This window comes from Notothenia rossii, assembly GCF_949606895.1.
Source record: "Notothenia rossii genome assembly, chromosome: 4".
Lineage (NCBI taxonomy): Eukaryota > Metazoa > Chordata > Actinopteri > Perciformes > Nototheniidae > Notothenia > Notothenia rossii.
The window spans coordinates 84,345,319-84,360,272 of NC_136902.1; the positions used below are offsets into that span (position 1 = coordinate 84,345,319).

The window sequence follows — 14,954 nt, forward strand, 5'->3', positions numbered from 1 at the left end:
TTCTTTCTGCACGCTATTTTTGAGAACATTTATAAGCTATACTTTAAAAAGTGGTGAGGACAAAATTGGCCGTTTCAAAAAGTGATGGGGACATACCCCCAGTTTCCAGCGCAAATTATGCCTATGATTTAAGACTATGTAGGTTTTTTACATGTCCAACTTGAAAGGGAATATTGTAATTAGATACTTTTAATATTCTCTTTCAGTTCTTTTTGTATTAACTGTCTACTTGATTGGGTGAAAATAAAGTATACAATCTGCCCCAGTCTCATTCTGTTCCCAAATGCTTTCTTATAAGGGGTAGGTTAAATATAGTCTTGTTCCTGTTTTCATCGTTTTAATCAGTTAATTCCTACTCTTTACACTTCCCTTAAAAATCCTCCCATCCATATTTGATGTCTTCTTTCGACTAGCCATCCCATACTCCCTGGTGTACAATGTTTAATATTGTTTCTAAGACATAACAATGTCAGCAAAAGTGACAGATACATAATTTTGAGAGCAGTGAAACAACTGAAACAACAAGCCAGGATCAAGGCTCTATTCAGTTGTACACAGCAATTTAAAAAAAAGCATATCTGTTTAATTCCCTAAGTAGGGCAGATTAAAAAGATAACAAGACTCAGACACAGTGCACACACTTGTGCTATTACACACTAACTTGTGACTACAGTTGCACACAGTACATTTGTTCTAAGACTGTGATTTCCATACAACCACTGGTGCATCAGTACATTTTTTATGTAAACTATATCATGAGGCCAACATGTTTGTGAACAATGCAAGCTTTTCCTTTTTTTACTGAAAGAGGGAGGGAGAGAGACAAAGCACTGTTATATTTTTTGTTCAGAAACAACAATAGTTTCCCTTATCCGCAGTGTTTCAGGCCTCCCAGCACCATCCTCCCTTCAAATGCTCTCTGCAAGCTCAGCTCCAAGGCACTGCAATGTTTTGATGTCATAGGGATTTTCTGTTATTCTGCATCTGGGACTTACATGTGTTGGTAAGTTTTGAATTGTTTCTGCTCGTATTTCTTTTGTGTTGTGTGTTCATAAAGTAAATCACATGTACTTCCTGTGAAGTAGCCTACTGTTTTATTACAGTAACACATTGGATTGTATTATCCAACACATATGATCTCAGTAGATGGGCCTTTTCTATTTTATTTGATCCAATTAATTTTCACCCAATAGAAAACACCCTGAGGTGCGAAGAATGAGCCGTGTGGAGGGTCTGAGGGCTGATTCCTCTCAGTTCACTCTTGAGGGAGAGCCCTTCTGCATCCTGGGGGGCTCCATCCATTACTTCCGTGTCCCCAGAGCCCATTGGGAGGACCGGCTGCTGAGGATGAAAGCCTGCGGCCTCAATACTCTGACAACGTAGGCTCCTTTTGTAATTCGACTATGCCTCATAATAATCTGTCACATTTAATGGGGAATGTCAAATACAGATCAGGTTAAAGTAAATGTGTTTGTATGAAAAGGCCTTCCCTTAAAATGAAATAGAGACATCTTTCATGAGTCAGCATAAGCTACAAAGGAATGTTTCCATGCTTTCTTTTCAGATACGTGCCATGGAATCTGCACGAGCCTGAGAAAGGAACATTCAATTTTCAGGATCAGTTGGACCTCAAGTAAGGCTTTTATAAGTATCTCCCTCTTTGTAGAAAATGCATGTTGAATTGTTATTTTTGAATTAACAGAAGGTGTCCATGTCTTTTTGTAGAGCTTTTATCAATCTAGCTGCAGAGACGGGTCTGTGGGTGATCCTGCGTCCTGGACCTTACATCTGCGCTGAATGGGATTTAGGCGGGTTGCCTAGGTAGCACCATCTGCCCATTGCTTTTAAGTATTGCCCTATACTAGAAGTGTGCCAAGAAGTTGTTTTTGTTTGTTTCTTAAAGCTGGTTGTTACAAGATAAAGACATGCAGTTGAGGACAACTTATCCTGGCTTTGTAAATGCTGTTAACCTCTACTTTGACACGCTTGTTGCCGTAATCAAGCCTCTCATGGTAAGTCAAACTCAAGGTTTGTCAAAATATTTCCCAAAATAACAATTGTAGCTTTCAGTGAGACAAGCATTTATTGTTTTTGCCTAGTTTGAAGAGGGAGGCCCAATCATTGCAGTTCAAGTTGAGAACGAGTATGGATCGTATGCCAAAGATGAGAGTTACATGCCATTTGTACGAAATGTGAGTTGTATTGCAATGTTTATTTTTGACTGAAAGCTTTTACATTACATTTTACTGAAGGAATTCCATATCTTTTTGGACAGTGTCTCCAATCCAGAGGAATCAAGGAGTTCCTGTTGACATCAGACAACTGGGAGGGCCTGAGTTATGAAGGGGTGGAGGGAGGTAATACAAATAACTGACCCTTAAAAAGGGGAGAAATGCATAAAGTGTATTATTTTAGATTTATTTAGATTTAATCATCATATTTATATAATTGAAACATCATTGTAAAAAAAATACTGCTCATAATGTACTTTGTCATTGTTTGACTTTGTCCTTCTTTTTATCTAAATCTGGTTCCTTTCAGTACTAAAGACATTAAACCTTCAGAGATTATCATTCGGAGCTATTCAGCACTTAGCTGAAATGCAGGTAAGTGATTGTAATGGGTCGATTTTCAATGGAGCTTTTGTACTCACTATTGAGCAGTTGCAACAAAAAAAGATGATAAAGATTTTGTTTAAGAGGAAATAGTCCTCATACATCACAGTATTCTGTAAGACATGTTTAATACAGACATGTGTTCTGTTTCGCGTAGCCCCAGAAACCTCTAATGGTGATGGAGTATTGGTCCGGCTGGTTTGACGTTTGGGGAGAACATCACCATGTGTTCCATGCTGAAGGTATGGAAACACTTTTCAACCATCATTGAACATTTATGCTCTGCACATACTCAATTTCAGCTTAACTGTGCAGCCCATTTGTTCTATCACACATGTTTACACAAGCTTCACCATGGATAATATCTATTATCAGACATTCAGGTTACCACTGTTGAGCTGTTAATGTATAATAGAAGGACACTGTAACAAAGGGAGAAGAGAAATGTTGGCTCACTTTTAGTGTATTGTATTTTGTACTATATATTTGGCTTACAGATATGCTTGCTGTTGTGTCAGAGCTTCTTGAGAGAGGTGTCTCCATTAATCTGTACATGTTTCATGGGGGAACCAGCTTTGGCTTCATGAATGGAGCGATGGAGTATGACACCTACAAACCCCAGATCTCCAGTTATGGTTGTTTGGAATTACCTAAGAGTTCATAGACCAAAGATTTTAAAAATATATATGATTCCCGTTAAGTAATGCATTGCTTCTTACCATTTTTGCAAACCTTTTTATTGCAGATTACGACGCTCCGCTTTCTGAGGCTGGAGATTGCACGCCAAAATATCAACTCTTGAGGACTTTATTTAGCCAGTATCACTGTAATGTCTCACATCATTGATTGAGTTACATATTTATGAGAAACTCAGCAATTAATTTGATGACTTCATTATACAGAGTAGTTGAGTTTGCCTCAATCAGCATAATGAAATGTGTTTGCCAACTTGTGTTCCAGCTAAGCCTCTTCCTGAAGTGCCGTCTCCTTGTGAGAGGAGAGTCTATGACCCTGTTAGCATCCAGCAGCACCTGTCACTGTGGGACAGCCTGCACTTCACCAACAAGGTACGCTACATAAGGCCAGCAGCTGTAGGGTGTTTTTATAAAGGCCTGATGGAAAATGTTTCATCCCAACCGTCTGGTATATAAAGGAGCATTGATGGGATGGGAGTAAAATGCAAGATGTGGTGAGCTTCAGAGAGACAGAACTGTTATCAGCCTGTGTGCCTACTTCGCTGTCTTCACTTGTATAGAGGTGTCACAATATGCTGCTCACACTCAATACAGATGTCTCACACCTGGCAGCTCAGGTTTGGTCATGCTTCAAGTTGTACACACCTGCTTCTTTAATTTCTTTGTACACTTAAACAGTGTAAAACCAACAGTGGTGGTATTTTGCACGACCTGTAAAACTACTGACACAGATTTCATGTCATTGTCCTCAGAGATCTGATGTGTATTGTGTTCTGCCAGATGATGTAACTAATACTTTAGGATGTCTGACAATATTGCAGCCTTTCAGGTCGGAGAAGCCGGTAAACATGGAGAATCTCCCTGTCAACAATAACAATGGTCAGTCATATGGGTACACACTGTATGAAACCATCATCACCTGTGGAGGAACCCTCAACTCAAAGAACAACATCAGAGATAGAGCCCTGGTAAGAATAGACAGATACAAACAATACATGCAAAAATATATACTTAAATGTTTACAACATCACTATACACAATCCTGTATTTGTCTTTTCCTTTTTTCTAGGTTTTTGTGGACAGACAATGTGTTGGTACTTTGGACTACAAGACTCATGAGCTGGCACTCCCTGATGGAAAGGTGACTTTTCTAGAGGCTATCTGTCCCCTTCCCTAAATGTTTTAATTAAACTTAGACCTAGGGCCAATTACCAAAGTGCAAGGGTCAATTTGTCTAAAGCATTCCAGAAATATATTTCTGTAATGCCTATATGGATATATATTTAAAGTTTTTTAGAAGGATTCTGAGTTATCCGGCAGATTCCAAATTTGGAGCATGTAATTGTGTTCAAACAAGGTTAAGAGGAAATAACAACACAATGTGATTCTGAGTCATATGCAATACATGATCAACCCGATGAAGAGTACTCTGTTTATTTGGCTTATTCACAAACATAGAGATATGCAGGTAGTCTCATTGTGATCACTCTTCTTACCTGAATAACTTTTTTTAAAAGGTTGTTTTTTGTATTGAAGGGAGAGATGACTTTGAGCTTGCTTGTGGAGAACTGTGGAAGAGTGAATTATGGCAAAACACTGGATGAACAACGCAAAGGTATTTTGCCTCCAAACGTTAGCTTCTTGTCCTCTGCCATACATTGATTTATTGCTCTTACACCAGTTATGAAATCTGAGTAAACAAATACTCATTGTGCATTTCTCATAAATATTTCAGACATTCAGTTTTCACATTAGAACTGATCTCCATAACGGAATTAAACCATTCTTATTATTAGAAGAATCAGGAGTACAGTCAATGTTGCATCGATCGAAAATGAAAAGTTAAAGTGGACCTATCATGCTATATTTGAAACATATATTGTAGGGCCATATCTATATAAAAAGTGTCTGTGAAGTTTTTTTTTCAAAATACCAAACAGATCATGCATTTTAGCCATGCCTCATTTCGCTCTATTTGCTCTTTTCCAGCCCTGTTTTTGCAAGGGCTGATTCTGCTTTGGTGGCAGACTACAGCGCCACTTACAGGCCTGGCATATGTACTACAGCGTCTCCAGCGCTTTCGAGCGGTCTCTCATTCCCCTGATAGGTGGAGAGTTGCCCGTATAGGCGGAGCACCCCTTTTCTGACGTCAGAAAAATTCAAATAATAATCAGCTCCGTTACAGCCCCGTTTTTTTTAGATTTGGGTATGGAAGAAAAGAGAGAGGGTTGTGTTTTCTGACACTTGCTGAGTTCCCTGACACACCTTGGACACATATTCATGTATAAAAGACGTACAAAAGTGCATTTTGCATGATAGGGCCCCTTTAAATAACAGCGACATGGAAAGTTACTGATATTTTCTATATTTTATGGTATAATACGAAATCTCACATTGTACTACAGGTATTGTTGGAGACATTCTGTTGAACCACACCCCTCTGAGAGGATTTACCATCTTCTGTTTAGACATGAAGCCATGTTTTATGAAAAGGTTGGTTAACCAAATTCTATGCTATTTTGGCTCACGAGTGATTTTTACTATAACTATAATGAATAATGAATGTTTGATCTTGTTTCAGACTAATGAGTTCAGGTCAATGGAAGTCTGATGTCAAGTTGCCCTCCATCCCAGGGTTTTTCCAGGCCAGACTGTATGTGGAAGGTCCTCCAAAAGACACCTTCATCAAACTCCATGTGAGTGATCCTTTATGTTAAACTGCACCTTTATAGCTAGGAAATGTTTTATATTGATCTACTATTTATTGTATTTTTAAAATAATTTAATATATATAAAAAACAAAACATATTTCACAATATGATATTCAGCGTTAAGCTAGTATTTGCAATACAGCTGCAATTAAGACATCTTGAATCAATTCTGAATAATTTAATGTCTTACATTCAACTGTTCTACACATGTGTTTTAATTGTTTAATTAATAATATAACTAACATAAAGAGTAGACATTGGTCTTCTGTTTAGATAAATAAATAGATATATATAGATAGATAGATAGATAGAGAGATGGATATATATATATAGATGGATAGATGGATAGATAGATAGATAGATACTTTATTGATCCAGAATTGGGAAATGATTGTGTAACAGCAGCAGCAGTGTGTTGTATTACAATATTTAAAATGTAAAAGGTGGAATATTATACCTGTGGATCGATTCACAGGGTTGGGGTAAAGGAGCCGTGTTTGTCAATGGGCAGAACCTTGGACGCCATTGGTTCATTGGACCCCAGCATCACCTTTATCTCCCGGGACCTTGGCTCAGAAGTGGAGAGAATCAGGTTTATGACATTAACCCCTGCTCTCTATTTGTTTTGTAGATGAATTAAGGCACATTGTTGAAATTTTTTCAATTTTTATGTTCTCTTTCAGATTATTGTTTTCGAGGAACAAAAAGCAGATGACAAAATATTTTTTGCGGAAAATCCTGATCATGGAAAGACAATTGATGTTTACAAACTCCCCTTTTGCACACTAATGTAAAAAATAATGTACAGCAAAACACACACACACTTGGATGCAGAGGACAGTTTATTGATAACTGCAGTTCTTGTCATCATTAAAAACTATTAGTTTGCTAACCATAATGTTTTAAGTTACTATTGTACACCAGTAGCTTATGGTTATGTGTTTTCTTCATATATTTAGTGAGCTGTCACATGCCATTGATCTGTTTCTTTAAATTCAAGAATTCAATACGGTCTCCTTTGTCTTGTTTTTTGACTTTGGTTTGAACTTTGTTCTGATTAGGAAAAAAAAAATGTCTTTGACCTTTTTGACCCTTCAAAAGCATTACATGTCCTCACAAACCTCTCATTGGACCAAGGGCTTGTCATTCACATGAGCGACGCTCCCTTACTCACAAATGACATCACACCATGGGAAACATTTCACCAGAAAGCCTAGTAACCGGAACACAAGTCTTCTATGCTTTCACAATAAAGAATAAACAACTGTTATCCTGGCCCGCTCTGACACATGTATTGACTCAATATCTTGATTATTTACATAGTTATCTAAGATTAACTTTATACAATATGAATATGGGTAAGCATTTTTTTAATTATACAGTGACAATGAACTATAAATTACAATATATTTTATTGGACATTTCCTTTGGTTTTATTTTGAAATTATTAGCAGGAAGTTCAAATACCTATGGCTAGCTTAACTTGTAAATATATCCGTCAGTGTTCCTGTGTTGGCACAGCAGTTTGCAGGAAGAGCACTCGGTTATTTCAACTAGCAGAAGAGTCCATGACCATGACAACATTTTATTAGTGACTTAATATTAGCTTTATTCACATTGAATGTAAGGCTTTCGAAATGGTGGCATAGTGGTTTGTAATAGCAGCTCCACAGTACATTAGCCTAGCCGAGCTGAGCTGCTGAACTGGACCAGTTAGGAGTAGGGTTGGATATGTTAAGCTAAGTTTAGTTTTATTTATAGAAATATTAGTTTGCATCTGCATCCTGACATGGAGTCAAACATTGGCACCGGTCTTTGGTGCTCTGCGGTCATTGCTGTGGGTGGACTTGTTTTTGCAGCATACAAACTCGGTTTACTCTACCAGCTCTTTCACAAGGTAGGTTGTCAAAATTCATCATGGTTATTATAAAACCTATGCTTTTATTTGCCTCTTTTTGTTTCTCTACATGCATGGCAGCTTTAAGATAAAATGCATGTAGAGAGACAGAAAGAGACAGAGTCATAGCAAACACCTGTATTCTGTAAGCTGTCTCAGGTGAAAGGTGAATGGCCTCTATTCATGTCAACTTTGACCGGACTTCTGGTTTTCTGGCACAAAGGCTATCACAACACCTAGGTTGTTAGTGGCATTGCACAAAGGGCAGAGGCACTTCACCTCTGCAGGCCACATGTGGTTGTGAAATATGAATGACATATGGAGTAACACTGAGATAGTGAGACAGATGACCTTTAGATGGGCTATTAACTCACCCTTAGAGCTTTCCCCCCTACTTTACAAAATAGTTATATCTGCTGAATCAGTGAGCAGACATGAATTATCCGACTAATCTCTTCTCCAATTTCACTTTTATTATGTCCCCTATCTTAATCACCTCTATAAAAAAAACACAATGAATGCACACAATGCTAACAATTTCTTGTTCATTTTAATACTGTGAGTCCTGCACAACCCCCGTAATGTTGCACATTCTGCTCATAGCTACCTCTTATATTAGCCTACTTGGCAATAACCCTGTTTCTGATTCTGACCTCAGGCTGAGACGAAGAGTCCACGACATGGTGGCGAGAGCGTGGCAGAGGTGCTGCGTGCCCACGGGGTCAAGTACGTTTTCACCCTCGTCGGTGGACACATCTCCCCTATCCTGGTGGCTTGCGAGAAGCTGGGCATTCGCATTGTGGACACCAGACACGAAGCCACAGCTGTCTTCGCTGCCGACGCTGTGGCGAGACTTTCAGGTGCAGATTTATGCTATGAAATGAGATAAATGTTGGAACCTTAGTGTTATTTGAGCTCATATCATGTAACTGGCGGTTATGCAGAATACAGGACTTGGCCGTGCGGTGCCCTTTTTAAGGTGTGTCTAAGTAAATAGGGCTTTCCCTCTGCAGTAGATTTGACTTTGCAAACACAAGTGTGCATAGATTTAGCCAGGATTACATATCAATGGGCAATGATATTCCAAACAAATTAAATACGTTTAGGTAGCTAGCTCAGTGTGTAGTTATTTCCTTGAATCAGTCATGAAATGTGTTGCTTGTAACCTATCTTCATCGTCTCTTCTACAGGGACTATTGGTGTTGCAGCAGTGACAGCTGGCCCAGGCCTCACTAACACAGTGACAGCAGTGAAGAATGCTCAGATGGCTGAATCTCCTTTGCTGCTCATGGGAGGAGCTGCTGGTACACTACTCCAGGTATGATGGTCCTCTAACCGTGTTATCCTTGCTCTTTAAATGATGTAACCTCTGTGTGTAACCTCTCCATCCACTGTGTCTGTGGGACAGGGCAGAGGAGCGCTGCAAGATATCGACCAGATGTCTCTCTTCAAGCCGCTGTGTAAATTCTGTGCCTCCATTAGGCATATCAGGGAGATCGTGCCCACCGTCAGGAAAGCCCTCGCCATCGCCCAGTCGGGGACTCCTGGTCCTGTTTTCATAGAGTTCCCCATCGACACGCTCTATCCCTTCCACCTTGTGTCCAAAGAGTTTGGTGTTAAGAACCCTCCCAAAGGCCTGATGGGCAAAATTGTTACATGGTATGTAATCAACATGTCTTGTATGTATGTACAAGACAATACAATACAGTACACGTATCTACACTGTACATTACTATTTACTGGAGTTTATATACACACTCAAAAATACAATAGAGAAAAGAAGATCGGTTGATTTCTGGGAAATATACATTTACAGTTTCATGAAACTACATTTTGAAGTTCTCAGAAGACATGAATAAAGTTAGCAACCTCATGGGTGAATTGATACATTGTTTATAGCATGTGGGGTTTCCTTGAGAACACGTACTTCATTACAGTCATTGTTGTTGGTTTGACCTGAATTTGATTTAACAACCATAAGCTTTGTTTTGCTTTTCTCCCTCCCCATGATTCATGTTGATCTCAACTGTCAAAAAAAGGGGAACATGCAATAATAATGTATATAAAATGATTACCAATGATGGTTTGATTTCTTGTTAGGTACCTCAATAACCACCTCTTGAACCTCTTTGCTGGAGCCTGGGAGAAAAGAGATGTGTCTCCACTTCCTGTTCACATCCCACAAGCCACAGACGATCAGGTAAGACTGCTCTTAAGAGTAAAGGGGGGTGTAACGGAGGGGATCTTTGGGGCCATAGATCTCGGCCTCCGTTACGGATTATATAGCTTCATTATTGGCGAGGGATATTAATCTGTTCCACCCTAAAACATTACACAGGAAGCATGTGATTATAGGTAATGTATGCATCTGTTTGTCGCAATCTCTCTGTGTTTTAGTTTGTCTGTCTCTGTTTCCTGTTTTAGTTTGAAAAGTGTTCCCCCTCCCGTCTTGTCTGTTGCTGCTGATTGTGTTCACCTGTTGCCCTGTGTTGTCTCCTCCCCCCTAACCTGTGTCTTGTTGGTTTGATTGATCCTGTGTGTATTTAGGGTTCTGTTTTCCCGTTAGTCTGTGTGTGTGTGAGGTCCTTGTTGCTGGTGACTGTGTTCACGGGAGACAGTCATATTGAGGCTGTGTATCCTGTACCACAAAGAGGAATAAATGCCCACACCGGGTTATATTTGAACTCTCTGCCTCTGCCTCTGCCTCCTTGCTTGGTCGGGCCGCTCAATGGTCAGCTTCACAGGGGGATACAACATGTTTAGACAGATACACTGTACACTATCAGTCAGTATTGATCTCTCTCACTGTGTACAGTAATAAGATGGCTTACTCTGAGGTTAAAACGTTTTGCTGTTTTCCCCCCCTCTTATTACAAATAGGTACAAAAGTGCATCGAGTTAGTGAGTCGGGCCAAGAAACCTGTTATTTTGCTTGGTAGCCAAGCAACACTCCCCCCAACGCCAGCCGATGACATCAGGTAAAGCACAGTGTGTTGAACCCCCCCGCCCTCTTTCTCTACTTTCCTATCCTGTTTCCTTATTTTCCTGTAAAAGAATAGAATTGAAGGCTTTTTTGACAAATTTACTTAGAAATGCTCATCTGGGAATGAATGTTTTTCTGCTGTATAGGAAGGCTTTGGAGGACCTTGGCATCCCCTGCTTCCTCGGAGGCATGTCCCGGGGCATGCTGGGTAGAGACAGTCCCATCCACATCAGACAGAACAGGCGAGATGCTCTGAAGGACGCTGACCTGGTGCTCTTAGCAGGTCAGACACACACTCTTCAAATGTAATTACTATATGTTGACATAGCAATAACAGAGGTTAACTTAATAATGTCAACTAACCGGGGTAACTGATTTGTGGCATTAGTTGTGGTTTAACAGAATGACAGCTTTTTCTTGCTAAAATAAACGTAAACCAACTCTGGAAGTTGCTCTGTGATTGTTGAAATAGTTTTTGGAATCTGACCTGTGTGGGCAGTCAGTTTAGCCACAGGCTACCCATTGACTAATATATATATTGGAAAAATAATGTTTTGTCTGCAGGCACTGTGTGTGACTTCCGGCTGAGCTACGGCAGAGTTCTTAACCGACGCAGCAAGATCATCGCTGTCAACAGAGATAAATCGCAGCTGCTGAAAAACTCAGATATGTTCTGGAAACCGACTGTGGCAATTCAGGGTATGTTCACACGCTGCTCCCGTGATGCGTCATCATTATACAACGAATGTGTCATCAGATAGCTGGTGATCTATGAAAGATTTTCCATTAAAAAAAATAAAAAATTCGGCACTGGCTTCATTTGTGATAACTGTGTTACTAACACTAACCCCAGTATGACATTTATCATTCCAGCACTTTGTGACTTTTAACACACACCTCTTACTAATAATTTATACTGAAGCTTTGGACCAAATGGAAAATACATCAGTTAAACTGTTAGAGTCTTAAATGTCAATGTTGCTCCATTTTAGGTGATGCTGGTTCTTTGCTAATGAAGCTTGCCAAAGGACTAAAGGGCTATCGCTGTCCAGAGGAATGGCCTCAGAGCCTCAAAGCAGGAGATGTAACCAAAGAGGATCAAAACAGGTGAGCACAGGTGATGATCCCTGTTCTCTGTGAGTGAGTCATCATGCACTATTAAAAGATCTCTTGAAAACCTCTGTTCTATTATTAAATGACATGTCCTGAGTTGATGTTCAACAACAAGAAATCAAAGAAAAATCTCATCAATAATTCTAATGTTAATGCTACTACTAATCTGTAACTACAAAATCATCTCTCCACATAAACTAGAGTACTTTTATTTCAGGGCTAGAGCTGACGAGAAGACCGACCGCCACTTAAATCCCTTGAAAGTCCTCCACTGTGTGGATGAGCTGATGTCAGAGGACAGCATCATTGTTGCCGATGGGGGGGATTTTGTTGGAAGTGCTGCTTACATAATGAGACCAAGAGGACCTATGCGGTGGCTGGATCCAGGTTAGATCTCTTTGGCAAATCAACAACTGATGTTTGATTATTTAAAATGTGAGTGGAGGAGAGGGCATTTCATTTTAGGACTATAGAACAAGAACCAATCATTTCAAGTCACCTTAATCATTTCAGTTGTTGGCTTTTTGTGTCACAAACACAGAGGTTAAAATCTCAGGTGTGCGCTTGTTGTCACAACTTATGTCTTTACTACAGCAATATGTTCTGGTGTTACTTGCGCTTTCTTCGCAGTCATAATGACATCACTCCACTGTTCCTTGTCCCTGCAGGAGCCTTCGGGACCCTGGGTGTTGGAGGAGGATTTGCCTTAGGGGCAAAACTGTGCCGACCTGAATCTGAGGTAAAATATGAAAGCAGTCATTTCTAGTACTTTGTCTAATGAGCCACTTTCACACTTTGTGAATAAAATGCTACTCTGTGTGCTTTTCAGGTGTGGATAGTGTATGGTGACGGTTCCTTGGGATACAGTGTTGCAGAGTTTGACACCTTCACTAGACACAAGGTAAAATCACTAATATATTCACACTTATATATTTATAAGCAACTCACTAAACCATGATAAATGTGCAATACTAGAAGAGTTGTTCCATTTTAGAATGAAGTAAAACAAAAGTTATATGCATTTAAAATATTTATAAAAATGTAAGAATTTGCAATTAAAAGAGAAAGTAATAATAACATGTATATATAAATAAATAATGAAGGTGTAAATTGTCCTGCCTCAACAGCTGTAATGGAGTGGAGTAGATGTCAATCAAGTACAGTCAGCAGATACAGATTTTCACACTTTTTAATTGTTTGCCCCTAATCTACATTTACTTTTTATTTTGCAGACACCAGTTCTAGCTTTGGTGGGGAATGATGCATGTTGGAGTCAGATAGCCAGAGAGCAGGTTCCCATACTGGGCAGCAACGTGGCATGTGGCCTTGCATTTACAGGTAAAGAATGCTTTGTGACTAATGTGATACCTTTTGAAAATGTGTACAGGCTAAATCCCACACTGTGAATAAAATACATGTATTTATGAAAACTGGGCAGCTACTAACCGACGACGATATTTTCTTCTCCTGTTTTGCAGATTATCATACAGTTGCGGATGGCTACGGCGGTAAGGGCTACCTTGTGGGGCGTGAGGATGAGGACAGACTCAGTGACATCATCAGACAGGCTCAGAGGGAGACCCGGGAGGGCAGGGCGACACTCCTCAATGTTCTCATAGGGAAGACCGACTTTAGAGAGGGCTCTATCTCCGTTTAGAGCCGCTGTGATTTCTGAAAACTTCTGCCTTTTCCTTTGGCTCTCCATCGACTCTAACATCAGGCTCCGAGAGAGGATGAACACACTGCTGGATGCCAGACCTATGCTAATCCTTTGTGCCCTTAAAGCCATATTTCTCTTTGGTATGAGGAAATTACTTTACAGTTCGCTGATTGAAAAGAGTTCAACATCCATCACTTACTTCCGTCATCAGACCAGGTTCAAATCTAGCTAGACATCTGCTAACACCAGAAACATGACTCTGTTGGTGACTGTTTCTAAACGTGCAGCTTTATTATTAACTAATAAGTGAAACACCACAGCTCCAGATCTGCCAGCCTATAAACTACATATTAAGGTGTATAACTTTCAGGTAAATGCTTTAAATTACAGAAGATTGATGCATTTGGAGAAGGGACACAAAAATTAAGAATTTCTTACGTTAAGGGATTTGACCTCTACAGGGGCTCTGGGTTCGATTTCTCACCTTTAAACAGCCTATTATAAGTTTCTCGCAAATAAACCAGTTACTTCTTGTGTGTGAGAGAGTTTTGGTTAATGTTATCAAATGTGACCACTTTGCCTTTTCTCCTGTTGTCAAACGAACATGGAGCCTTTTTATGAGGAGACTTTACACCTGTAATAATGTAATATTCTTTATTGGTTGATGATTTGAGAAAAAACATTGTTAAATGAAAAAATATTTTTGAATGTTGATGATTGACAAATAATATGCCTTTTAATGTTTGATTGTGTCTTGGAATACATTGATATATGTAGATTGAAAATGTATTTGCTGAATCAGTTATGTATTTGAATGATATTTAATACTAACTAGTATGCATTGATGTGGGCTGTCATTTTAAATATGCCTTTACACAATATGTATTGCACTATAATTATAACTTATTTACTCACCAGGTGAACGTGTGTGGATCATCTCACTCCAATATAAATAAAGTTTTTATTTGGCATTTTGAGAGAAGTATGTCAAATGTTTTCGATCATACAATGTTCATTTTGATTGATCCTCAAATAAATTGAATAAAAAGGAAGATATGAGTGGGCTTTTAATGTTCTGAGGCTGCACACTGGCAGTTTTACAGATAGCATTAGTTATTTAATACATCTTTTGATTTATCACATCCAACTGTGACCATCAACTAACCTTCTACATCGATAAATCTAGTCTTTATACTTCCTAATTTATCAGCCATCCAAATGTTCATTGTTTAGTTTAAAGTGTTGCTTACCTCCAGAAATTGATTTTTGTCAAACTGCTT

General features: G+C 39.2%; 2 protein-coding genes across 3 annotated transcripts; both read left to right on the top strand.

Moving 5' to 3' along the window:
• Positions 1-879: 879 nt before the first annotated feature.
• Positions 880-7,297, top strand: LOC307037098 (beta-galactosidase-1-like protein 2). Of its 2 annotated transcripts, none has more exons than XM_079677850.1 (19): positions 880-1,003; positions 1,194-1,379; positions 1,565-1,633; positions 1,726-1,821; positions 1,904-2,012; positions 2,100-2,192; positions 2,276-2,357; positions 2,542-2,606; positions 2,773-2,857; positions 3,113-3,250; positions 3,361-3,441; positions 3,576-3,682; positions 4,132-4,278; positions 4,380-4,451; positions 4,847-4,925; positions 5,716-5,803; positions 5,892-6,006; positions 6,497-6,613; positions 6,705-7,297. In XM_079677850.1, the coding sequence occupies exons 2-19, from the start codon at positions 1,216-1,218 to the stop codon at positions 6,813-6,815; spliced, it is 1,818 nt and encodes a 605-aa protein (XP_079533976.1). In that variant the 5' UTR covers positions 880-1,003; positions 1,194-1,215; the 3' UTR covers positions 6,816-7,297. The 2 variants fall into 2 exon arrangements, with proteins under 2 accessions (XP_079533976.1, XP_079533977.1); XM_079677851.1 differs by having other exon boundaries at positions 3,113-3,244.
• A 185-nt stretch (positions 7,298-7,482) lies between these two features.
• On the top strand, positions 7,483-14,726 carry ilvbl (ilvB (bacterial acetolactate synthase)-like). Its single transcript, XM_079677848.1, has 14 exons — positions 7,483-7,918; positions 8,577-8,778; positions 9,109-9,236; positions 9,327-9,577; positions 10,019-10,118; positions 10,799-10,896; positions 11,048-11,184; positions 11,466-11,600; positions 11,894-12,008; positions 12,232-12,401; positions 12,683-12,753; positions 12,844-12,915; positions 13,247-13,352; positions 13,493-14,726. Exons 1-14 carry the CDS (start codon positions 7,811-7,813, stop codon positions 13,669-13,671), a joined length of 1,872 nt encoding a protein of 623 aa, XP_079533974.1. The 5' UTR covers positions 7,483-7,810; the 3' UTR covers positions 13,672-14,726.
• The last annotated feature ends 228 nt before the right edge of the window (positions 14,727-14,954 follow it).

Excerpts from the sequence above, each read along its gene's own strand:
- LOC307037098 (XM_079677850.1), top strand. The coding sequence starts at position 1,216 with ATGAGCCGTGTGGAGGGTCTGAGGGCTGATTCCTCTCAGTTCACTCTT. Across the intron at positions 2,013-2,099 it reads CCGTAATCAAGCCTCTCATG|TTTGAAGAGGGAGGCCCAAT; the intron begins GTAAGTCAAACT and ends GTTTTTGCCTAG. Across the intron at positions 6,007-6,496 it reads ACACCTTCATCAAACTCCAT|GGTTGGGGTAAAGGAGCCGT; the intron begins GTGAGTGATCCT and ends ATCGATTCACAG.
- ilvbl (XM_079677848.1), top strand. The coding sequence starts at position 7,811 with ATGGAGTCAAACATTGGCACCGGTCTTTGGTGCTCTGCGGTCATTGCT. Across the intron at positions 12,916-13,246 it reads ACACCTTCACTAGACACAAG|ACACCAGTTCTAGCTTTGGT; the intron begins GTAAAATCACTA and ends TTTATTTTGCAG. Across the intron at positions 13,353-13,492 it reads ATGTGGCCTTGCATTTACAG|ATTATCATACAGTTGCGGAT; the intron begins GTAAAGAATGCT and ends CCTGTTTTGCAG.